The sequence below is a fragment of the Staurois parvus genome, unplaced genomic scaffold (genome assembly GCF_062004578.1).
Source record: "Staurois parvus isolate SC_StPar_1 unplaced genomic scaffold, SC_StPar_1.0 ptg000673l, whole genome shotgun sequence".
NCBI classification, from domain to species: Eukaryota; Metazoa; Chordata; class Amphibia; order Anura; family Ranidae; genus Staurois; species Staurois parvus.
The window spans coordinates 1,567,052-1,591,827 of record NW_028318469.1 but is presented as its reverse complement, the minus strand read 5'-3'; the positions used below and the strand labels follow the sequence as shown (position 1 = coordinate 1,591,827).

General features: G+C 40.0%; 1 protein-coding gene across 1 annotated transcript in view; it reads left to right on the top strand.

The window, feature by feature from the left end:
* SEC14L2 (SEC14 like lipid binding 2) overlaps positions 1-24,103 on the top strand; it is a 54,257-nt gene extending 30,154 nt beyond the window's left edge. The window contains exons 7-12 of the mRNA XM_089652217.1: positions 1,439-1,499; positions 3,941-4,024; positions 7,093-7,199; positions 9,986-10,125; positions 14,620-14,789; positions 18,189-24,103. Of these exons, the coding sequence (XP_089508343.1) occupies positions 1,439-1,499; positions 3,941-4,024; positions 7,093-7,199; positions 9,986-10,125; positions 14,620-14,789; positions 18,189-18,331 (705 nt within the window). The 3' untranslated portion in view covers positions 18,332-24,103. The remainder of the gene's footprint in view (positions 1-1,438; positions 1,500-3,940; positions 4,025-7,092; positions 7,200-9,985; positions 10,126-14,619; positions 14,790-18,188) is intronic.
* Positions 24,104-24,776: the final 673 nt, after the last annotated feature.

Here is a 24,776-nt window from a genome sequence, read left to right as displayed (position 1 = left end):
GAAATAAATACAAATTTAGCTGTTAATATAACAGATTTTATGTACTTATATATATCCCAAATGAAAGTTCTCTGTGCTCTTGTGCAAATCCACCTCTTCCTCTTTACACCAATTTCTTACCAGTGCACTTTTCTCACACTCGCCGAAGGAAGTGGGCCCTCTTCTATATATGAAGAGCAGCCATGCAAGTGGGTAAGATGTTAGCTCAGGTAGTGTTGAAGCTCCAAGTGGGTCCACTTTAAATAAACCTTTTCCATTTTATTCTTCCTTCACTGGCAATGTCTCTTCTCACCCTTCCATAGATAGTGGCTCCAAATAAACCATGTTCATCCGTGCAGTTTCTTTTATTACACATACTGCATGGATGAACATGATTATGACATCCAGGCAGAGACCCTAACAGTAAGATTCCTGGAAGAAAGATATAGGAGAAGGTGTCTAGACCAGATAAGGAGATAGGTAAAACAGATGAATACAGAGGAGTTGCTCAAATCCAGAGAAATTGATAGAAATGCTTATGGAGTAGTGGCCAGTTTTGAATACAGCAGCCAACCACATTTTTTTTTTTTATTTTAACAGGTTTTTATAAATGTGGAATGTATACTATATGTAAAACCTGTAACAGCAATAATAAGAAAAAAATGAGCTTCCAATCCAACAGGTATCAAAGAACAAATAAAATAAAAACATTTATTACATTTAGGACAAAGTGTGTTACCTATTTATTGGAATGTCCTTGTGGAACGTTCATTCAGAAATGGCAGAAATCATTCTGCTTATATTACAAAAATTAAATGTAGTGCACTCATCAGAAAAATGAATTAAATAAAGCTCAAATACACAGTAAACATCAATCCACAATAAATCAGCTGTGAAAAAAATATATATTAATAGTCCAGATCCCGAGATCAAAATGTCCAAATAAATGTGTTAACCACTTTCCACAATCATGCATGTATTCAAGACACACTCCCTGCTCACCTTAAGGTTCGACCTATGAAATAGAATAGGTCAAATGCATTTTGTTGGTATAAATCCTTCATGTAGCGATGAATCCATGTTTGATCCCTCCAAATATGTCTTGTGGTGTAGCAGCACACAAGCGTTAGTTACTATATTTGATCATTCTGCATATGTGCTGCTGCCACATAAATGACTCAGGGAATGTAAACATCAATATTGTGTGACCAGTATCTGTAACGCCTCTGGTTGCACGTCGTGGATAATTAACATTTTGGCCCTGAGCAGTATTGGTGGCCAATAGTGTCCATGTATGCTATACGCATGTAAATGTTAGCACGAATGTTACATGGGTGTTCTAATTTTTACAGCATGGTAGCTTTCCAAGTGACTCCTTATAAAAGACCTAATGTAATATTAAAGTAATAATAAATAATTGTTATTGTAATATATGCAAAGTAATTTTGCCATTCTCCAGGTCTTGAAAATGTTTGAAGATAATTATCCAGAGGCATTGAAGAGACTTTTTGTAATTAAAGGTGAGCTATATATGACTATTGTAATAAAATGATCGGAATACTAGGCTTGATGGTGGCAGTACATGGAACATGCTTAAACAATATCACTTATCTAAAAAATTGCAGTTAATCCAAAATAAACAATCACTCTAAATAATACTATATCCCCTAGACGCAAAAAGTTCACTTATCTGCTTTTTTACTTATATACTCCATGGATGCCCAGAGATTCTGTGATTATATCCAAAACTGAGCTCATAATATTGGCCCCCCTTTCCCTGACTTTTCTGTCAAGATCAATGGCACAACCATCAACCCACCCTCCTATGCCTGGGTGCTAGGTGTAATCCTGGATTCTGAACTCTCCTTTTGGCCCCACATCCAATCCTTGTTCGAACCTTCCTGCCTCAACCTACACAACATTTCCAAAATACGCTTCTTCCTAACCAATGACACCATAAAGCTTTTATTTCACTCTCTGGTCATCTCTTGCCTCGACTACGGCAACTCCCACCTCATTGTATTACGTTTACGTAGGCTGTCCCCCTTTAGTCCATAATGACTGCTGCCGCCAAAATCATCCACCTTACCAACTGTTCAGTGTCTGCTACCCCTCTCTGCCAATCCCACCATTGGCTGCAACTCACCCAATGAATTCAATTCAAAATACTAACAATAACTTAGCCATCCACACCTTTGCCCCAGCTATATAGACGTAGTCTCAAAATATCAACAAAATTGTTCTCTTCATTCCTCTCAAGACCTCCTGCTGTCTAGCTCCCTTGTCACCTCCTCCCATGCTCGCCTCCAGGACTTTTCCAGAGCCTCTCCCTTCCTATGGAACTCTTTACCCCAATCTGTCCGACTGTCTCCTACTCTGGCCACTTTTAGACAATCCCTGAAAACCCTTCTCTTCTGAAAAGCCTGTCCCACCTCCAGATAACAACTGTATTTCCACTTTCTGTATCAGCTCATCCCCCACAGTTATTACCTTTTGTATGTCTTGACCCTCCCTTTTAGATTGTAAGCTCTAACAAGCAGGGCCCTCTGATTCCTCCTGTATTGAATTGTATTGTAACTGTACGTCACTGCTGACAGGGCTTCTATCTTCACCTGGTCTTCTTTCCGGATATGCAGGCTATGGCCGCTTGATTGGCATGTGTGCAGGAGTTTTGGCCATGGCACAGAGCTCTGAAGGAACAGCATACCCATGTGCTTGCGTCAGGGACGTCATCGGCTGCAGGGACACTGAATATCTCCTAAACGGTGCATGTTTAGGAGATATTCTTTGTACCTACAGGTTAGATTTATTATAAGCTTACCTGTAGGTACAAGTGTCCACTGGGAGTTTACTTCCACTTTAAAGTAGAAATAAAGGCAAAACTTTTTTTTCATTATGGATAGAGTAAAGGAAGGCTATAACCCCTGTGAAGTTTTTTTTTTTTTGCCATCTGTATCCCATAGGGGAGATTTCCCTTCACTTCTAGTCCTATAGCCAAACAGGAAGTGAGAGGAAATCCCTCCAAAGTGAGGAACTCTCAGTGAAAACAGTAAACAGCACAAATAGAGAGGCTGAATCTCTTTAATGGGGGCACATACAAAAAAACTGACAGGTGTTTTAATCCCTCTCCACTAGTTCCAAAACGAAAAAAAGAAAGTGTTGCCTTCAATGATAGGGTAATGCACTTGCATTGCAGTGCTCCACAATACCTGATGCTACGGTGCAGTGTTACAAAATATGACAATAACGATTTTCAGGATGCTGTGGTCTGTTAGCTGCCCAATCAGTTGTCTTAATGCAGTGCAAAAATTCAAATGGGCCTTTAAGTGTCAAAATTCTCTTTAGGATTAAGAGTTTGTTTCTCTTAAATAAGGAGGTCTGTTATCCACGCTAATGGGAGTTCTTCCTGTCCTCAACCTTTTCTATCAATTGAGATATAAGTTTGCAGAGTTAATCTGACCATACACTGCAATTCAGCCTATTACTGCTGGCTTAGCCAAACCTCAAGCAGTGTATAGCCCTGCCAGCGCTGACGCAAGTTAATTGTTCAGGCAAATTTTGTTGAAGGAGCCTGCTGAAAAATTGTCGGCTGAACAGCACCTGCTTCCTGGTGATGCCTGCTATCAAAATACAATAGTAGGAAGAATATGTACATCCCCGCTGTTAGCGTGGATGGAGGAGCCTGTTAGATTTTTTTCCTTCAGTCCGCAGGCTGAATAAAAGAGATCTCTGTGTATGGCCAGCTTTCTTTATTGGGAGTGAAAAAATATGTCTTGTTAGAAGGTTTGTTTGTCTCCCCAGTAGTGTTACAGAAGCAGAAACCTGATAGAAATGGTAACTCTTCTCTACTCTATCTAAACAAAAAAAATACTGGCATTAGGCTCAAAAATTAGGCACTTAATTTCAGTTGATTTCTTGTTGAGTAAGATTGATGATTTCAGTTTTTTTTCTTTCTCTGCAGCTCCTAAACTCTTCCCAGTGGCATATAATCTTATCAAACATTTCCTGAGTGAAGACACAAGAAGAAAGATCATTGTAGTAGGAGGTATGGATCTTTTTTGTATGGGTCCTTTTTTTTTTGTTTTTTTTTTGACAAAATTGTTTTGAATCTAGGGGCCAGGTAAAAAAAGTTAGAAGCCAGTTTTTTTTTTTTTTTAGCATAGCAAGGGTTGTCAGCGCCCGGGGTAAGGCAACATTCTCTTAGATTGTAAACTCCAAGGAGCAGGGCCCTCCTCTCCCGCTTGTATTGAACTGTATTGTTGCTGTATTGTCTCCTGTTATATTGTAAAGTGCTGAGCAAACTGTTGGCGCTATATAAATCCTGTATATATATAATACTCTTAGATTGTAAGCTCCAAGGAGCAGGGCCCTCCTAACCCTCTTGTATTGAACTGTATTGTTGCTGTATTGTCTCCCGTTATATTGTAAAGCGCTGAGCAAACTGTTGGTGCTATATAAATCTTGTATAATAATATACAACTCCTAGGCGACAAGCTTCACGCGATGTGATTTACTGCAATCACAGCAAAACCTCAACACATTTTAGATGCCATTAAAAATAATGGCACCTGAACCTGTGTTTTTCATACAGCAATTCTACAGCAATCTCAAAACATCCAGGTGTGAATGGAGCCACCTCATTCACAGATAACCGATTCTGGATGCATTTTCAAACTCACAGATTCACATGACAGACTAGATGTTATATTTTCCTATTGAGGTGGTTCACACAGATGTGATTCACACACAGTGGGGTTAATTTACTAAAGGCAAATAGGCTGTGCACTTGGAAGTGCACTGAAAGTGCAGTTGCTCTAGATCTGAGAGTTACATGCAAGTAAAATAAAAAAAACAGCATTTTTTTACTTGCACATGATTGGATGAAAGAAATCAGCAGAGCTTCGTCTCATTTCAGAGCTTTCCTCGGATCTAAAGCAACTGCACTTGCAGTGCACAGTATATTTACCTTTACTAAATCAACCCCATTGTGTTTTGAGTGCCATTACGAAAAGGGTCCTGTGCGAGTTTGTAGCAATGCGTTCTAGACTTGCAAGTTGTAGAGTAGAGTGGCATGCGGAGATAAGTGTTTACATAGGATTGATATTGGCAGGAGTTTTTGCATTGAAATCAATGGGAAGAGTTTTTTTTTGCATTGAAGTCATTGGGACGTGATTTTGCATTGAAGTCAACTGGAGCCAGTGTGTAAACCCAGGTGTCAGGACACTATTTCTAGTCGCTATGGTGACTTGGCACCTGGGATTTGTCGAGCCTTGTTTTAAGGTAACCAAGCACATAACCACTAGCTTTAGTGACCCATGTGGCTGCCTTTCGGCCCAGTGTTACCATGCTATTTAGGCAAAAATAGCATTTGATAAATACATAGGGCAAAATGAGTGTGCACTTCAGAAATTTGTATTAGAATAATTCTACTCTAAAGAATGCTGTACAGGGGTTGATTTACAAAAACTGGAATACTCAGAATCTGGTGCAGCTGTGCATGGTAGCCCGTTAGCTTCTAACTTCATCTTGTTCAATTAAGCTTTGACAAAAAAACCTGAAAGCTGATTGCTTTCTATGCAGAGCTGCACCCGATTTTGCACTCTCCAGTTTTATTAAATAACCCCCACAATGTTTAGTAAAAGTTCACTAAGCTCTGTTTGCATCTAAACTAACCACCTAACAACTCCTATGCAATTTTAGGAAGCAGAAACCCTCTGCATAAAAAAAAAATAACTCATACAGCCTTTTATTTCTTTTTTTTTTAATATTAATAATTCATTTAATAGTATTAATTCAGAAAATGCAAACTCTGTTTTTACAGCTTGCGTACAGGTATACAGCAGGTTTCTCCATTGTGCGAGACGTTTGTTGTTAGTAGAATCTGCTATAAAATAGGAAGACCTTCCAGCCATACAATCTGACCATCCTCAGGCAGAAGAATCCCCCAGTTTTTTTTTTATCAAACAGTAATTTTCTGCTCCGAAGTTCTGTGTGAGGAATTGGTTTGTTGGTGAATGACGCCAGCACCACCTAAAGTGGAGCTTACCCAAAAGGGGAATTTCAGTTTTAAGGCCGCAGGGCCTCGTCCCTGCTCCCTGTTAAGGATTGGCACTTCCCCAAGCACCCCCCCCCCCCACAACCCCGAAGTCTTCTGGAAAATGTGACAGGTCCCAGAAGACTGTGGGACTATTTACAATGCGCAGTGCTGCTCGTGCATGCGCAGTGGGCACCCAGCTGTGAAGCCGCAAGCTGTCACGGTCGGGTGCCCGCACTTAAGATACCAGTGCCGGGGACACAGGCTGCGGTGAGGACACTGCTGGATCGTAGGACAGGTGAGCGGCAGTTTTTGTAGCTGCTGACTTTTGTTTTTTTTCACCGGAGACTGGAACTCCGCTTTAACTTAGAGGGTAACAATAACAAGCAGTTTTCTAATATTATTCTGAAAGAGAGTTTAGTGCCAGATGGCCCCTATGATGATTTTGCTATGGAGCCTAGTACTTTAAAACTTCATTTTTGATTTTAGTTCATATTTGCTGTTTAAGTCATGTTATTCTAATGTCTTTGACGAGCCACCTAGTTCTATCCACTGAAGTTCCATTCCTAACTCTATGACCAAAGTACTGTATGTGTTTAAAGTACACTTCTTGAAAAGAAAAGTAATGGATTGCCATTGCTGACTTCCTTCTGAGAATGCTTGTTGCCTGGTTGTGCCTGGCTTCAATAATTTGAAGTCACAGATCCTGAACATGCAAGGTATTAATGAATGTTACTTTTCCCTATACTTGTTCAAGGTCAGTGACTCAGAAAAAAGTGAAGTATTAGCACCAGCATGACTGCCAGGTTACTAGCTTTTTAAAAAAGAAAGGTCAGGGTCAGTAATGGTAGCCTACGTAGTTTTCTCAAGAAGTCTGTACTTTCAGCTAAATGGCTCAGTACAGAGTTCATTTCATTTTCCATTGCAGCAAAATAATCATTGCCTGCTGAGTTTTCATTTAGTTGGTTCCCATTGCTTGACCTGACTGAACATCTAAATCCAACGTGTGTGTGGGATTCTGTTATGACTGACTATAAACACTATTTGTGTAATGGACCAACTATGTTTGTATTCTCTAGAAAACTGGAAAGAAGTACTTCAGAAATATATAGATGCAGATCAGGTGCCCAAGTACTATGGAGGAACTCTAACAGACCCTGACGGTGATCCAAAATGTAAATCCAAGGTATGATTAAAAGTTTTATTATAATTCATGCATAAGCCATGAAGTGTGACTGTTGAATATTTGTATAAACATTTAATAGAGTTTGCTTATTTTTGTGTTGGCTTTGGGGTACATCAACAAAACAGTCAGCCTATTAGCTACAAAACACTAAGACACCATGGAAAATGGTGTCTTAGATCAGCTCATAATGCAACAGTAGATTCAATTTAAAGTATACAAGTATAACAAAATATCCAAATTGTGTATGCATTAAAAGATACGTTTTGCAGTAAAAAAAAAAATGCATTTATTATTTTTTCACCAGTGGATTGCCGGTGCAATGTCAGGCTCCTACAGCTCTGTGCCTGTAGCTCTGTATGGGCTGTCAGTTATAGAACTGTGGGAAGTGTGAATGGTCTGCAAGCGAGCTGTTCAGCACCCTCACAGCCCATTGAAACTACAAGCCCACCTGCTGTAGTGGCAGACAGAACCCCTAGTTTATTTGTTCATAGATCTCTGTGAGTGAATGATGTGACTATGTGAGCGGTGCCCCGTGCAGCCATACCGATTTATAGATGTCAGGGGTGAGGGGGGGTGTTGTGCTGGAACATGTTATATGTTACACCCTAAATACAGGTGCAACATGTGACATGTTCCAAAAGTTGAAACTCATCTTAATGCTTGTACTACCATTTCATGTTTGAAGCATGAAACAAACTTTTTTTAAGCAAGCAGCAGCTGAATATGGAAAGGCAGTTTTTATTAAAGTGTTACTAAACCCAGGACCCTGCGTTCACTCTGTCTGGTCTCCCACAGTTCACACAACATGGAAATGCAATTATTTTAGTAAATATAAATTGCTAAATACCTTTTCTCATCAGCAGTAAATAGCAGTCTTTTGACTTCAGTAGAACACTGGTTAAAGCTTGTAGGAGGAGTTTTCTTTCTGCTCTAGGAGGATGTGACACCCCTGACCCTCTGTCTGATTGGCCCTCTGCTGATCACATGCACCCTCCCAAGAAAAAAAAAAAAACCTCTCTAGCAATACACACCAAACTGAGCACATGCATGTGACTATAGATTCAGTCTGTATCAGGTGGACATTTCAACAAGAGGAGGGGCAGAGAAGACAGGAGCAAACAGCCTTTTTTCACAATGCAGAGGATTAACCCCTTAGGTTCTACAGTGAGTATAACAAGCATGCTTTACTGCATATACAGACTGATTTTACTGTTGTGGGTTTAGTAACATTTTAAGCCTAATGCCTGCTCTTTTGAGTAGTATATATTCTGATACACAAAACAACTTTATATATACGTATGTATTATGATCAGCATAACATTTTACAGTATAGTGGAACTCCAATCTATATCTAACTAATCCTAAAACTGCTTCCATCCCCACTTCTAATTCCTATTCTAACTACCTTGTAGAAGGAAGATGCACTCAGGTCCAGCAACATGATCAGGGGAGAGGAGAGATCGCTGACAATGGCTGAAATGCCTGTGGGGTGACATCATGCCATTGGCTTACTATGGGGCATCTGTTGTCGGCTGTCCCTCCTCTTCCCTGAAGCTGCAGCTAGGACCTGATCATGTGACCAGACAACAGAGCCCTAAGAATAGGTAAGTATAAGCATCTTACTTCTACAGGGTAGTTAGAATAGCAGTTAGAAGGGGGGTGGGAGCAGTTTTAGGCTACATTCACACCGCCATTTATGGCCAGTGCAAATTGTGTGCAAAAATCTTTTGATTCCTGTTGTGGCTGTGAGTGGCTAGGTGCGGGTGCCGGCCTCACACACCAAGTGCGTCCAGCAGCAGTCATCAGATAATCACTGGCTATGCAAAGAACCATGAATAGCTGTGGCCGCTGGCAACCTATCATTATTGTGAACTGGGCCGGCAGCCACACCTAGCCACTGAGCAGGAGTCACAATATTTGCACCAGCCTAAGTCACCTGTGTGAATCTAGCCTTAGGCTTAGTTAGATATAGACTGGAATTCCACTTTAATTGGATACCTTTAACTGAGTTGAACACTGTTTTCTGAAATGTGAGGCTAACACCAATCAGCTACTATGGCTGATTTTAAAGGAAGGAAGTTAGTGATATATTTAATTCCTGGGCTGTTATGAGCCTACCATTTTCATCCTTGCCAACACTTTGATGAAGGGGTACTTTTCAACCAAAGATACACATTGGATTGTAACCCTGGATATTTATGATAAAATAAATACTTTTGGACTATTTGTGTGGCACTCTTGTATTCTCCAGCTCGAGGAGCTTGAGGAGATTTGAAGGCCTCGGAGTTCAAGAGCTGCCTAAGAAGAGCCATTTTACTTTCCATCATAGACTTCACCCTGCACTGTGAAATTGAATTAATGGTGGACAAAATGTCTATATAAATACTCTGAATCTCTCCTGCATAGCCAGCCCAAGCCTAACAAACCTCAAAGGACACAAAAACGTTAGATACACATGAAACAAATCAGCTATGAAGAAGAATAACTGTCATTGTGGTGCAATGTGCCCACGTCATAGTAAATCAGGAAAATATAAAATGCTTCCCTAAATGTCCTGGCTCCTAGAACATCCATGGACTCTGTCTTACATCTCTCTCTGAATTATTAACATATCTGCTCTTTCATCTGATGAAAATGCATGCAGATGGGACTAAAGCCTTCTTAGTGACAAACATAAGCATGGGATTAAGTAAGGTTTAAATGAATATGAACAACAAAGAAAAAAACTGTATCATTTTTATATACTGGTTTATCATGTACACTGACTGTGACTTTTGTTTTTACAGATAAATTATGGAGGAGATGTCCCTAAGTCCTACTATGTGAGAGACCAAGTGCAGCAGAACTATGAGAATAATGCAACAATCAACAGAGGATCCAGCCAGCAAACGGAGTATGAGATACTGTTTCCAGGTTGTGTGCTCAGGTTAGTAGTCATAAGCTCCTTTTTATGTTGATTTCTCCAATGGACAAAAGTTGTTAGTGTTAAGTGGACCCACATGAAGAATAGTAAATCTGACACTGTTAATAGGATATAGACTAATCTTTAATAAAAATAGCTAGAGAAAACACTTTTTATATTGATATATGTTCTTTGTAATGATTACATTGTTTAAACGGCCCATTGAGCTTGAGGGAGACGAGTTACAATTACTGTATTTTTAAATATTACTTAACCACTTGCCATCCGGCCATTGTATATAAACGGCCGGACAGTGGCAGTCCAGGGGCGAGTTGCCGTTCATAAACGGCGCCTGCATTTTCAAGCTGTGCGCGCTCCCTGGGAGCGCGCAGCACCGCAATCCGGTGCCCGCTGTGTCCTCTGGACACAGTGGAACACTGATCATCATACGGGACCTCTGTGCGAGGTCCCGATCATGTGATCACTGATAGGCTAATCAGTGATCACATGCAGAGTAGTAAGTACCAAATCATACTTACCTAGGTGGATTTAGCATTGGTCCGATGCTGCATTTGTCCCCCACTGGCTCTAAGATTGAGATCTCACTGCCGCTGTCTGCTCTGCCCCTTCCCCCCCCTGCTCACTGGAGTGCTGGGTTGTGGAGGGGGAGAGAGCGGCTAGTTCAGGTTCTCGGTAGATCCTGACTTTAAAGTTGGGATCTTTCCCCAGCCTGGAGCAACTGAGTGATGTCAGCCGACTGTCAGCTGAAAACAGGTCACAGGAGTGCAGAATGAACTGCACTCCTATGATCCACAGGAAAAGTACAACCAAAAGAGCTTTGGCTTTGCTTCTCATTTAAGACGGGTAAAGCTGGGCATACATGGATCAATGGACTTTTTATGATCAGTCCTGTTGAAACATTTCCATTTGATCAGCTGCAGCTCAGTGTATTTGGACAGTGGGGGAGTCCATTGTCAGTATACAATGAGACTGTGGGAAGGATTCCCACATCCACATGGAAAATGGATGGGGAATCTATTCAGTTTTTTTCATTCAACATGCTGACTGAACGAAAAAAGGAAAAAACTGACTCATGTGTGGCCAGATTTGCTCCTTGCCTTCCTGCATCTAACTAATTGTTTAGTTCCTGTAAGCAGCAGCACTGGTTCGAGCTCTGAAATATTACCATTTTCTGGACATTTTCTACTTTCTTCTATCACAGAACTATTGTCCTGTAACATTTTTGTTTGCTTCTAACCTGTGCACTATCACACTTTCAGGTGATAATTGCTTAGCGTTTAGCACTGTTGTATAACATCAAGGTCCTAGATTCCATTCCCACCAAAACTATACTGAACTTGTCACAGTCCCAGGGGTAGAAAATGCACTCATTGTTTGAGGTAAATGCCCAAGTGCTTACATAGAGATAGCCATACAAATCTAAAACTGGTATAGAGGCACTCACAGGTCTTGCAGAAGAGGTAGGTCAAAACAGCAGTGTTTTTATTGTTGACTTTTCAGTGAAGCTCAGTCCTTCTTTCTGAAGACCTTGAGCTTGTATGTTTGCCATGTTTCCTTCCAGGTGATCTGGTGTCCTCCTATAACCATGCCAGAAGATAATGTATATTGGATTCTGCCTAAAGTTGACCTTAGTGTGCCTATGTGTCTATATTACTGTGGTACTGCATTAGAATCTAAATCCCTTTGTAGAACTGAATAGTTTGATGTTCTCGGAAAGTAATGAAGAAAATAAATGTCATATCCATAGGATTGTATTAGTGGATAATGTTGGGTGGTTGCAGTGTGTACATTACCATTCTCGGCCTGCAGTTGGAAGGTCTTGACCAGTGAACTTTTGACATACTTTTGGAAAAATGTTTTTTACTTTTAATAGTTTTTTTTTTGCATACAAGCTGTCAGCACCTGTGGTAGTGAGCTCTATGGATCCTCAACTTGGGGTTCCCCAGGGTGCGGAGTCTAAGCCCCAGCCTGCTTGTTCACCAGAGCCCCTGATGGTGGGGATGGACTTGCAGCAAGCTGGGACCAGGTCGCGGCCCCCAGGTACACCCAGCTGAGGTGGAGGAGACCGTTCGTGGGAGCAGAGTATAACGGGAGAAGACAAGAATGCAAACGGAATCAAATAGGCAAGCCGAGGTCAGGACAGGCGGAAAACAAGCAAAGTCGGGAACAAAGCCGGGGTCGGTACACAGATAGACAATATAGGATTCGGGCAGCAGAACCACGTAGGAGCTTCAACAACTAAGAAGTTGCTCAGTCAAAGTGGCCTAGTCTGAGCACATCTTATTTAGAGACAGGCAGACAAGGAAGCGGGCCAGGAAGTGATGGAAGGGAAGGAAATAAAACCCAGAGGACAGCAGACAATGCCCATAGATGAGCACAGACAACATGAGAAGGAATCAGGAACAGGACTGCAGCAAGAAGGTAAGAACACAAACGAAACTGCAGGCTAACTTGTGACACAAGCTTTTCATTACAAATAAAACAAGCTTTACCCAGACCCTTTTTTTGCACACTCCCATCCTTCACCCTGTTCTTAATGTAAACTATAACTCGGGTAAACAAGCAAGATTAGTCTGTATTCTCATCCGATCTTCTTAAGATGAGCAGTTCAAGCATTTCATAGGATCAAGTTACACATATGCATTATATCCAAGGAATCTTTGAAATATTAAATATATTTAAAATATAGTAGAATATTTACAGAAAAAACCAAACCATATAGACTAAGACTAACTTGAAAGCAGTATGATGATGCAGAGATCCCAGTCTCTCTCCAAATAAAAGGAAAATCCAACAGCTCTAATGGAATTTGGCGTTCCAAGTTGTCCCCATGAATTAAAATTAAAATAATTTGTCCAGTGTTATCCTGTCATTAATGTGTAGTCTTCTGATGGCAAGTAGTGTGAATATCACCATAGATATAGCACTGTCCACACCTGAGTCGATTCTTCAATTGGATTCAGGTTCCCAGTGCTGGCTTCACAGCTGGTTTTCCACTGTGCATGCACCAGCCGTGCTGCGCTTTGTGAATGGTCCAGCAGTCTTCTGGGACCTGTGATGTGTCCCAGAAGGCTGCAGGGAAAGGAAGAGGGGACATAGAACTTTTGGTGATTCGACCGGAAATGGGAGCGAGTACTTGTCAAAACCATATACCAGCTCCCCCAACTGCCAAAAAGTGCCAATTACTAGAGAGGCGGGGGGGGGGGGGAGGATGGGGGAGGCGGGGGCAGAACTTCCTTTTTTGGGTGAAGTTCTGCTTTAAAGAGACCACTGATCTCTCCATGTTCTTTTCCTTGGACTACAGATCTTTTAGTCCCTATACTGTGGATAAGAAGACTGAGGGAGTGACATAAGACAATAAGCAGGGCAGAAACCACAAAGGCTACGATCATATTACTGCATGTCACAAACAGGTTCAAAATTGCGCACGTTCTTGACATGTAGAGAACCATGTTGCTCTTTTGAAGACACTCAGGATTGCCATTAATTCTTAATGGTATCCCTCACGCATCAGGAAACATAGCACCATGTGGTTCTGTGCGGTGTGATTTTAAAAAAAAAGGATTGGGGACTTATTTCCCTGTGTTTCTTGTGGGTTGGGCAGCCCACTGAAATAAATAAAGTATACAAATGTACTGTGTGTTGTCAGCCCACAGTAGGAAATTAAGAGCTGAGTATATTTTTGGCAGATCAACAGGCATTTTTCTGTACTTGGGTTTTTTCAAAGGGTTAGGCATGTATTACAGAGATATAAAGCATTGTTTTTCTTTGTTATACCTTTTATATATGCTTTAAAACCCAACTTTGGACATATTTGTTTTCAGTAATGAAAGGAAGGACCTTCTAATGGTCTTTATTTACTACCCGTGTCCTCATTTTGGAGCTTCCCCCACCCCCCTTTTGGGAGAGGGGGTGATGAAAAAACTCTGCAGTGAAGGGCAGAGACTACAACAAAACTATTTTTTTCAGTAAATGAGGATGGGAAGAAACTTTCTCAGGTTATTATTACTGGCTTTGTCTTCCTGTCCCAGTGACGACTCTCTGTCCCTGTGAAAACTAGCCATCCATTAGTAGAATTTTGTTTGAAAATTTGAAGTACATTTGTTCAATTCTCTAATTGTGAGTGGATCAAACTGCTTTTTTTTTCCACTGCAGTGATGGAAAAATTTGAAGAAGCAGAATAGAAGATTTTTCTCATTTTCTAAATTTCCAACAGTATTTTTGTTTTTTTTAATTCTGGAAAGTCCATTCACTAAATAATTTTAACTTGGATGATGTAAATGTGATTATACACTGTTCAATAAGGTTGGCATAATGAGAATATTAGGGGAATAAATGTTAAATTGTACAGTTTTTTAGCTCTTTCAGTATTTTTCTTGTGTAGCAAGGACCCGTGGATCAGAAGTCATTGTCTATTCACATGACATAAAAAGCATTTTAGATTATTTCTCTAAATCTATTGATTTGTCACAAACCAATAAATGTTTGTTTACACAGGTGGCAATTCCAGTCTGATGGTGGTGATATTGGGTTTGGGGTTTTTCGAAAGACCAAGGCAGGGGAAAGACAGAAGGCTGGAGAAATGGCTGAGGTGGTGCCAAATGAAAGGTACAATGCACATATGGTACCAGAAGATGGAAGCTTGACCTGCGCTGAGGCTGGAACATGTGAGTCCAAGAGTGAACTGTTATACATACAGCTATGCAGTTGGCTGCAAACCAGTAAATGGAAGCACAGTCAATAGTGAATGATGGAAATGTCAGATTCTATTCACTTAACTATGACACGTTGACAGTTTTTAATGTCTGCTCTCATTGGTTATTTTTGAAGTAAAAAGCAGTTATGGCTAACAGGCCAGGGACAGTATGGCTGGGGAGGAAAGAAATAGATGACGCTGGATGTCCTCCAGCCAGGAAGTGAAGCAGGCTGTATCTGACTTGCTGCAGCTTCTAATGTGAGAAGCTCCCATTCTGCGGTGAGGGAGTAACCAATTTCAGGACAGCCTATACAAATGTGCAAGACTAAACATAATGCTAAAGTCCACTTTTTAACATTTTTACATTTTTAAATATATGTGAACCCTTACCTTGCAAAGCAACCCATTCAGTTTAAAATGGAAATGAAAGTCAAAACGTGTGTATATGTATGTATGTGTGTATATATATATATATATATATATATATATATATATATATATATATATCTGTGCAAAAATTATAGGCACTTGTGACAAATGCTGTAAATTAAGAATGCTTTCAGAAATTGAAGTGTTTTTATCAAATAACAAAATGGAAAGCAAATGAACATAAGACAAATACAAATCGAATCAATATTTAGTGTGACTATCTTTTGGATTCAAACCAGCATCAATTTTCCTAGGTACACACAGGGGTCGATTTTACTAAAACTGGAGAGTGAAAAAAATCTGGTGCAGCTGTGCATGATAGCCAATCAGCTTCTAACTTCAGCTTGTTCAATTAAGCTTCAACAAAACAAAAAGGAAGCTGATTGGTTTCTCTGCAGAGCTGCACCAGATTTTTCACTCTCCAGTTTTAGTAAATCTCTCTCACAGTGCAGTTTTTGAAGGAACTCGGCAAGTAGGTTATTCCACACATCTTGGAGAACTAACCACAGATCTTTTGTGGATGTAGGCACCCCCAGGGACTGAGACTGTGGGACGGAACTTTAATTTTGTTATCGCAAATGTGGCATCGGCTTGTATTTAATCTGCCTGTATGCCGATTTAGAAAAAAATGTCCCTTGATGCTGCAGCCTCCTTGGCCCCTTTGAGTAAACTGAAGGGGCCCAGGGAATATGTATTAGAATACCCAATAGCCGTGAGGAACCAGGGAAGAATAAATAACACTTGAAGCTGCTGCCTGGGCCCCCTTACAGGAGGCCCTGTGGTACCCCCTTATCGGCGGCCCTGTCTGTGGGGGCTAAATCATCACTTCCAGGATTCTTTTTTCTTCTTTTTTCTGAAGATAGTTCTTAATGACATTGGCTATATATTTGGGGTCATGATGGAAAAGTATCTGCCTGTATTTCTCAGCATCGAGGACATAATGGATCCTGACCAAATCTCCAAATCCATTTGCAGAAAGGCAGCCCCAAACTTGCATGGAACCTCCACCATGCTTTACTGTTACCGGCAGACACTCATTGTTGTACCATTTTCCAGCCCTTCGGCGAACAAACTGCCTCTTGCTACAGACAAATATTTCAAATTTTGACTCATCAGTCCAGAGCCCCTGCTGCCATTTTTATGCACCCCGGTTCATATGTCTTCATGCATAGTTGAGTCGCTTAGCCTTGTTTCCATATAGAAAGTATGGCTTTTTGGACGCAATTCTTCCATGAAAACTACTTCTAGCCAGACTTCTCCAGATGGTAGATGGGTGTACCTGGGTCCTACTGGTTTCCACCAGTTCTATGCTGAAGACACTGCTGGGCATCTTCCAATATCAAAGGGAAGTAAGCATGATGTTTCTTTCATCTGCTGCATTAAGTTTCCTTGGACGACCACTGCATCTATGGTCCTCAAAGTTGTTCAATTAATGATGTCCTCAACGCTAAGAAATAAAGGCAGATACTTTTCCATCATTTCATACCATTAGGGAGGCATGTAATTGGTCCAAAATTTATTCTGCAGCAGGACAATGACCCCAAACATGCAGCCAATATCATTAAAGTGTAACTACACTGTATCTGAGCACCACAAACCAAAAGTGCTATTTTAATTAATTTTTAATATTCAAAGCAAACTCCTCCATGTCTCTATGCTTTTTTTTTTTGCTGAGAAATAACTTAGAAAAACACCCCTTAGCATTTCTGGCTGTGGCCATCTTGAGTAAGGGCAGATGATTCATGTAGCATTTACTTCCTGGAGTCCATCTGCCCTTAGCTCAGGCATGCAGACAGGATGTGTGCGTAACTGAGAAAACCCCTCCTGAAGACTCCTGGGATGTTGGTATAATTTGCCTAGGCATGGAAACTAGGAAGTAACTGAATAAATAAAAAAAATCAGTTTAAAGCAAGTAAATACGATATACAGTACTTTCCTATCTACGAATGCTAAGCATAGGGATTCAAAATCGTCAATGTTGATTTAGAGAGTGAAGTTCCACTTTAAGAACTGTCTTCAGTGTAAAGAAGAACAAGGGGTCCTGAAAGTGAAGGTTTGATCCCCACAGTGCCTTGATCTCAACATCATGGAGTCTGTCTGGGATTACTTGAAGAGACAGAAGAATTTGAGGCAGCTTACATCCACAGATGATTTGTGGTTAGTTCTCCAAGGTGTTTGGAACAACCTACTTGCCAAGTTCCTTCAAAATGTGCGCTGTGTGTGCCTAGGAGAATTGATATGTATATTAAGTACCTTTTTTTTATCTATTTTTTTTTGTACGTGATCACATGACCTTTGTTCTCAGAAGCATAATAAGCTTGGAAAGCTGGGGGTGGAGAAACAGCTGTACTCTTATCTTCCCAGTGAATGGCTGTGCAGGGGGGTGTTTCAGCACAAGTCTAACCATTGGAGGATCAGCAGACTGTTCTCCCAGCACAGCCAGAAAACTGACCACATTGGGATGGATCTGCTTCTAGGCCTAGTGTAGTCAGTTTTGAAATAGGAAAGCAAAGAGACTAGCAGGATCACCAGGTATTTCACACAAAGGAAGCAATACAAGAATAGGATACCTTTTTAACATACACATATCAGGAATATGAAATCTTGGCCCAAAATACACTTCCACTTCCCAGTATGACATTTGGACAAAGATTGGGCTATTAGGGCTACTTGTTATTTAATATGGGTGTGACCTGGGCAAACATTTTTCCGCTCAGTTAGAAGAGGGAAGGAAAATGTTAACAGCATTAATATTGTCTGTTAACTGAGATGCACAAGAGGCAGTAGCAGGTTTTGGAAAAGCAGATGTTCATGTCTAGCATTTTCAGAGAAACATTTGCTTGTCTATGGTCAACGTTATTCACTAATGAGTTCTTATGTAATCAGTAAGTGATGTGATCACTAACATTTTTGCTTGTCTGGTCCCCCGCTTCCTGTTTAGATGTGCTTCGCTTTGACAATACATACAGCTTCATTCATGCCAAGAAGATAAGCTTCACTGTGGAAGTCCTGCTGCCAGACCGCAGCTCTGAAGAGAAGATACAGAAGCTAGAAGAAAAGCTGGAAACCAGCCTCAGCCTCTAAGGAGACACCAAAAATGCCATGAGTGCTATGAAGCCTATTTAAGACCCCAAAGCTTGGTTGTGAAACAAATATGTATGAAATTTACGTGTATATAGGAAACAACAAAGGACCTTAAAATGCAATGAGGAATATCGCAACTTACCCTTATTGCATTTTAAAGTGGCAACATATTGACTGTGTTTGATAGTCATAGTCCCTTTTACATGCCAAAAAACTTCCATAACGACTACTGAAACAATAGTACCTAAGGATAGCACAAAACATATCAACATACTTGAAATTGGTGTAACTCAGGCCAGTCTGCTTAATTTTATTCATCCTTCAAAAATACCATAGGTTGCAATGTGGATCAATTATAGACATTTTAATTCTTACCCATTCTACCTAAAACTAAATGAAGGTTTTGACTGGAATTCTGCAATAAGATATAGAACTATTTGTCATTTGTTTGGTTTTGTTTCATGCTGGTTATTAGATGTAATCCTGACATTTAATTTCTTCATAAATACTTGCAGTGTTTATGAAATACATTTTACTGAAATTTTTACTTTTTTTTTTTTTACTTTTATTTATACTTTAATAGTAAAGTATAAGTAATTTTAACTCCCTTTCCCTCCCCGTGTATTTCATGCCAGTTGTTCTTCTGTTTGACCAATCTGTAATCCAATATGCCCATATGAGTCTTACACCGATGCAAAGTACTGGAAATGTGTTAGGTGGGATAGCACAGTAATGTACAGTTTCACAGAGAACTCTTAATACATTTCTGCTTGTTAGAAATGTGGCTTTTCTAGTTAGTTAGAATGCTGAAACAGGGAGATTAAGCTTTATACATGATAAATTCAGTGCTAAATCCACAAAGGCTGTTATGAAATTAAAATACAGTTGAAAATAGGTGCAAAATTACTGACATGAAAGTTAAAGCTGTTGTTTGTACATGATGGTGAGTAACGTGCAGCTGTTGTTGATGCCGAACACCAAGCAAACAGCTAAATGCACATCAAAAAAAAAATTATAGTCCTGAGATTTTCATGCTACTTTTGCCTCTCCCAGCCTGAGTTCTGCTGTACAGGGATTGCAAGGAGCTGATACCAGGTACAGCTTAGGAATTTACTTGGATGCTTGAATTTAAAAAGTAAATACCCTTGGGATTTATTAATGAATACAGGGCTACATTAATTTGTGTGTTTTATGTCTGTCTAGAGTCACGCCATTGACAGACGAGGCTGCTGTATTCACAACAACACACTGTTTAAGATTCCAAGCACAAACTATGCTCAGAGTGTCTTTCAAATACGGTGATGCTGAACAGGAAAAGGGCGAGATGCAGAAAGTGCCTTGAACAATGTGGCAATTTCCCTGGCAACTGTATTCACTCAGGCAGCCATTACATTTTACAGTGAGATCACTAAAATATGCAGCAGAGAAGTGAACATCCAATCCACAGTAATTATTAAGATATACATACATATCTTACATGGATTACTTGTGATTGTCATCTCTGACAAACACTTTAAGTTTCAGGATATCTTAGCCACATTACTGGCAACAGGGATAAATCATTTTAATCTTTGTGATTGTCAGGTCACTGTCACCTGATAATCAGTGGATTTCTTCAGTTTAAGCGGTTTTATTATTTTTAGTGTATACGTACTGTAGCTCAATATTATCACAAATGTTGTATTGCTGTTAATGTACTTGAATTGTACTTGTAACATGGCAACTCAATGATATACATACAGGAGGGGAAGTTAGCAAATCAGTTGTATTTTTTTGCATGGCAGTCAGCATCTATTTTTCATTTTCAAAGCTTAATAGTTCACCTAACACCAGGCTATCTCCCCACCCCCTTGGTACTTACCACCAGGTTGCTGAGCTGTCAGCAGTCCCACAGCTGCTAGCTGCTCCAGAACTCCAGGGATTTCATATCCCTGCTCTTCTCCCTCCTCTCCATCAGCACTTTCAGGACAGATCACATGGATTCTGACTGGTCAGCGACGTCACCATGATCGCTGGAGCGGCTGCAGGGTGCTGACAGCTTGGCAATCCCAGTATAGCAGGGACTGGGAGGTGGGGAGGGTGTCTGTAAAGGTATTTTTTTAGGTGAAATAACACTTTAACTGAACAAACTGAAGATAGAAGCGAGTTGGTTGTAATGCACATCTGCTTCAGATCTATCTTCAGCTTGTTCAGTGAAAGCAGAAGTAAAGTCCCAATACTTACCTTGCTGGCTCTAGCATCTTCTACCCAGCTTCTTCTTGGTGCCAATCTGCCATCTTCATTGGCAGTCATCCCAGCACACAGGATCTGTGCTGAAATGTAAAATGAGCTGCACATGCACTGCTCAGTGTGCATTCCAAAGAACACTGTAAGCAGGCAGGCAGGTAGGTTTGTTTTATTGCAGAAGTAATATTGCATGTCTCCTCTGCAATAAAGAGCATACCTGCTTGCAGCCTTTAAATCTGGGACTTTAGTTCCTGTTTTATACTTTGAAATTGAAATACAGAACCTGGTTGGTTGCCATGCACAGATTCTGGCTGCTCCAGTTTTTCTGAATTCTTACTGGTTATTTAGGGGAATTTATCAAAACTGGAGCAGACAGCATCTGGAACAGTTGTACAAGGCAATCAATCAGTTTCCAGATTTCATTCTCAAAGCTTAGTTGAATAAGTGGAAGCTAGAAGCAGATTGATTTCCATGCATAGCTGCTCCAGTATTGATACTCCCCCCCCCCATTGTGTTTGTCATGAACAGTTGGTTTCTACCTGAATCACTTTTTTTTTCTTTGTTAAAATTTGACTTTTAATTAACTCCTGCAGTCTTCCTCTCTAGATGCAAGAATAGCTGTGGTGTAGTTTTTACAATTTTGTAAATTTGTAAAAGAAATATACTTCAAATGAAACTATATATGTGTACCTTTGTAATCTAATGGGTGAGCTTTGAGGACTGGAGTAGTCTTTGTGATATTTAGGTTAATTCTGCCAGCTATGATAAAAACATCTCTAACACCAATGCAAAAAATTTACGTTAGGTCTGCCACTCCTTCTTCCTGCTACCACGAAGAAAGAGCTTTTCCAACACTGAAGTACTATTGGTCACTGGAGAGGCCTTCCTCCTGGTTAGACCCAGCCAAGGGTAGGTTCTATGCAATTGGTTGCTTAAGAAGATGGACATAGAATCCACCCTTGGCCATGGAGAAGAAGTGTCATCCATGGGTAATGGCAGACCTAAAGTCGTTATATCACGTTAAATCCACTTTAGCAAAGAAATTGTTTTATCATATAGTATTATGATTTATGAAAATAGGGAGGAATTAAAAAAGGGTTGTTTCCACAGGATCAGTTATCATTTATACTTACATTGAGATTGTTCTGTGAAGCATCTTTACTTTCTTTTCTGAATTTTTCATAAATCCGCCAGTTTTACTTTACTGTTTACAAATACTAATTAAAGCTGAATTCCAGGCAAGCATTGAAATATTCCCATGGGAATTATTTTACCTGTCAAATTGAAATATTCCCATGGGATTTATTTTACCTGCCAAAGAATGTGTAAGTCTATAATGCTAGTTTTGTGATTGTAGCACTCCTGACGGACAACGCAGTAAGATCCATAACCTCTGTGGAAGCACAGCTTGGTTAAAAACAGACCAGAATGTTAAAGCGGTAGTAAACTTCCCCCCCCAAAAAAGTTTAAACTTTCCCCCTGCAAGGAAATATCAAAATGTGCTAGTATATATCACATACTAGCACATTATGAAAGATGTACCTTAAAAGAAGCCCTCCAGCGGCATGCTTTCACAGCTGACAGGGCTTCCATCTTCACTCGATCTTCCTTCTGGGTTTACGGGCTCTGGCCGTTTGAATGGCCACGCTGCTATTATATCACTACCCACGCATGTGCATGGGAGCCAGTCACTGCACAGCACTCTGAAGAGATGGCATGTAGTCCCTTCAGTGAACAATGCACATGCGCAGGTGATGATACACATTTAGGAGATATTCCTTCAACTTTGTTACTACCACTTTAACCCTCTGCCTCACCATCCATAACATGTTTCATGTTACTCCCATATTCAGGATGTAACATGTTACAAATGAACCGGCCACCGCATCCCCCCAATCCCCGTTGTGACAGCTAGCAGGGGATCACAATTGCTAGCTGTCAGAATTTTTAAAAAACGCAGCTGTGCGAGGCTCTGCCCATCTGGCCAGATCACTCACTCACAGTATTCTGTGAATGAGAACACTACAAGTTCTGACATCCTTTGCTGCTGTCGGCTTGTAGTTCTCAATTAACTATCACGGCGCTGTGGAGCGCCTTGGTAGTTCAATGAGTCTCCGTATCAGTAGTATCTGCTTGTCCGTACAAGGTGAATGGGCACACAGTGACACAGGTCTGCAGGAGACCTGCACGGCAACAGCAATCTGCTGATCGCTGGTGCAATCCTTTAGAGGCTCCAGAAACAAAACAAAAAAAACTGCAAATTTTTTAAACCTGCAAAAAAAATGTGCATTTATTACTTTTTGTTAAAAGGTGAATTTATGCTTTAATCCTCATTATCCTAGTCTGTGTGCTATAATCCTCATTATCCTAGTCTGTGTGCTACTTTCTAACAGGAGATCAGTATCAATACAAAGTCAGGTACTTACCCTTTTTTTTCATTTAAATATTTTATTTAATATACAACTGTATTAATTGGTGTTTATCCTCATGGAGTTCAGCTTTAATTGATTTAATTGAGATTAATTCTATTTAGTTCTGGATCATAAAATTGTTTTATTTAAGTTTTTTTGTTTGTTGATAAACCCATGATAATAAGTTTTTATGTTTCTGTGTTTTAGCAAAAACTGCTATAGAGTTTGTTTTTTTTTAATCCATGCAGTCAACTGCTTTGATTGCTTTGATACCCCACAGTACCCTCTCTTGAGGCTTGTTTACACTATCAACATATATTTAATTCCCATAATTGGCATAGATTATAAATTTGTATAGTTTGCTTAGTTTATAAATCTGCATTTATAAGTTCCTAGTTATCCGTTATGTTGCCTGTAATTCCCTCACTCCTGCTCAGGAAACCAGAAGAAAGTAAACCTTCACAGGAAATAAAAAGGTATGGGAGCCAGGTACACTTGTATGTATGAACCTCTACGAAAAACAATGTACTGTATATGCATTTTTTATTATTAGGTAGTTTTATAGTTAAAACGCTTTGAAAACACTGTAAAATGCACATATTTATTTGAAGCCAACAGCATACTAAAAATATCTGTCAAAACATCATTAATATTTTAGAGAACATTATTATAAAAAGCACAACTGGACCTAATGCAAATTACTTTAATGAACGGTTTCCTGTGGTGAATGGAGCATAAACATCTAAGCTCCTTAAATTAAATATATTAGTGTGTATCTGCGCATCAGATACATCTTCAGATAAACCCATCTTGCAGAACATATTATCCCATATGTAGGGTCAGATAAAGTGAAAATGATCCTGTTGTTTGGGTCAAAGGAAAGTAAAGTTTTCCTACCCTAAATTTTCTTTCTCTGTGTGTTTCTGGTCATTTAATGGACCTACTAGATCTGCGGTTGTCTCACCAGTTTTAGCTACCATAAGGCATTTACATTCATTGTAATTACAATCTGAATTGAAAGATTTTCTGATTTGTTTTTTCCCTCTTATACCCCAATAACACAGGCTGTCCATTGCATTACAATTTTGTAGTTTCTTTTTTTTTTAATGAAATTGAATAAATCTGTTAGCAAATGCGTCTTTGTTATTTTTTTTAAGACAACACATATACACTCAACTTTTTTGTGACCAGGGGTCATTGATGCCTTGATGTGCCAGCCAAATTCAGCAACATTGGCAAGTGTTGGTTAACTCTGTAACTACCGTAATTTGCATATATATTATTTAATTTAAAGAAAAAAAAAATATATGAGACACTTCTGATTTTTTTTTTTTAAGTTATGGGCTGAGAAAAGTGAAAAATGTAAACAAAAGTGTTGGAAAAATACAGTAATAAATGAACTAGGTTCAGGCTCTAATGGCATCTCATAGCTGTCATTACAATCACAGGATCGGGAACCACTCCACTTGGTTCCCATTCATCAGTGGGTATCATCAGCCACACAAGTTGTTGGCTGGTGGCTGTAAAAGTGTGCATGGTAATATTATATACATATGGTGGGCATGAAGGAGTTAAAGAATTGTACATTTCCGAATAACATGATTTTTGATAACTTGCAAAATAGTAGCATTGCCTAAATACAATAAGTGGTGCTTCACATGACCGCTGAGTTCTCACCACCGCTGTGAGCAGAGTGGTGACTGTGAGTCACTGCTGTCTGCTCTGCTCCCCCCCCCCCCATGTGCTAAATGGAGAGGTAGGCTGTGGAGGGGGAGGGAGCGGGGTTCAGGCTCTCAGCACCTCACTGA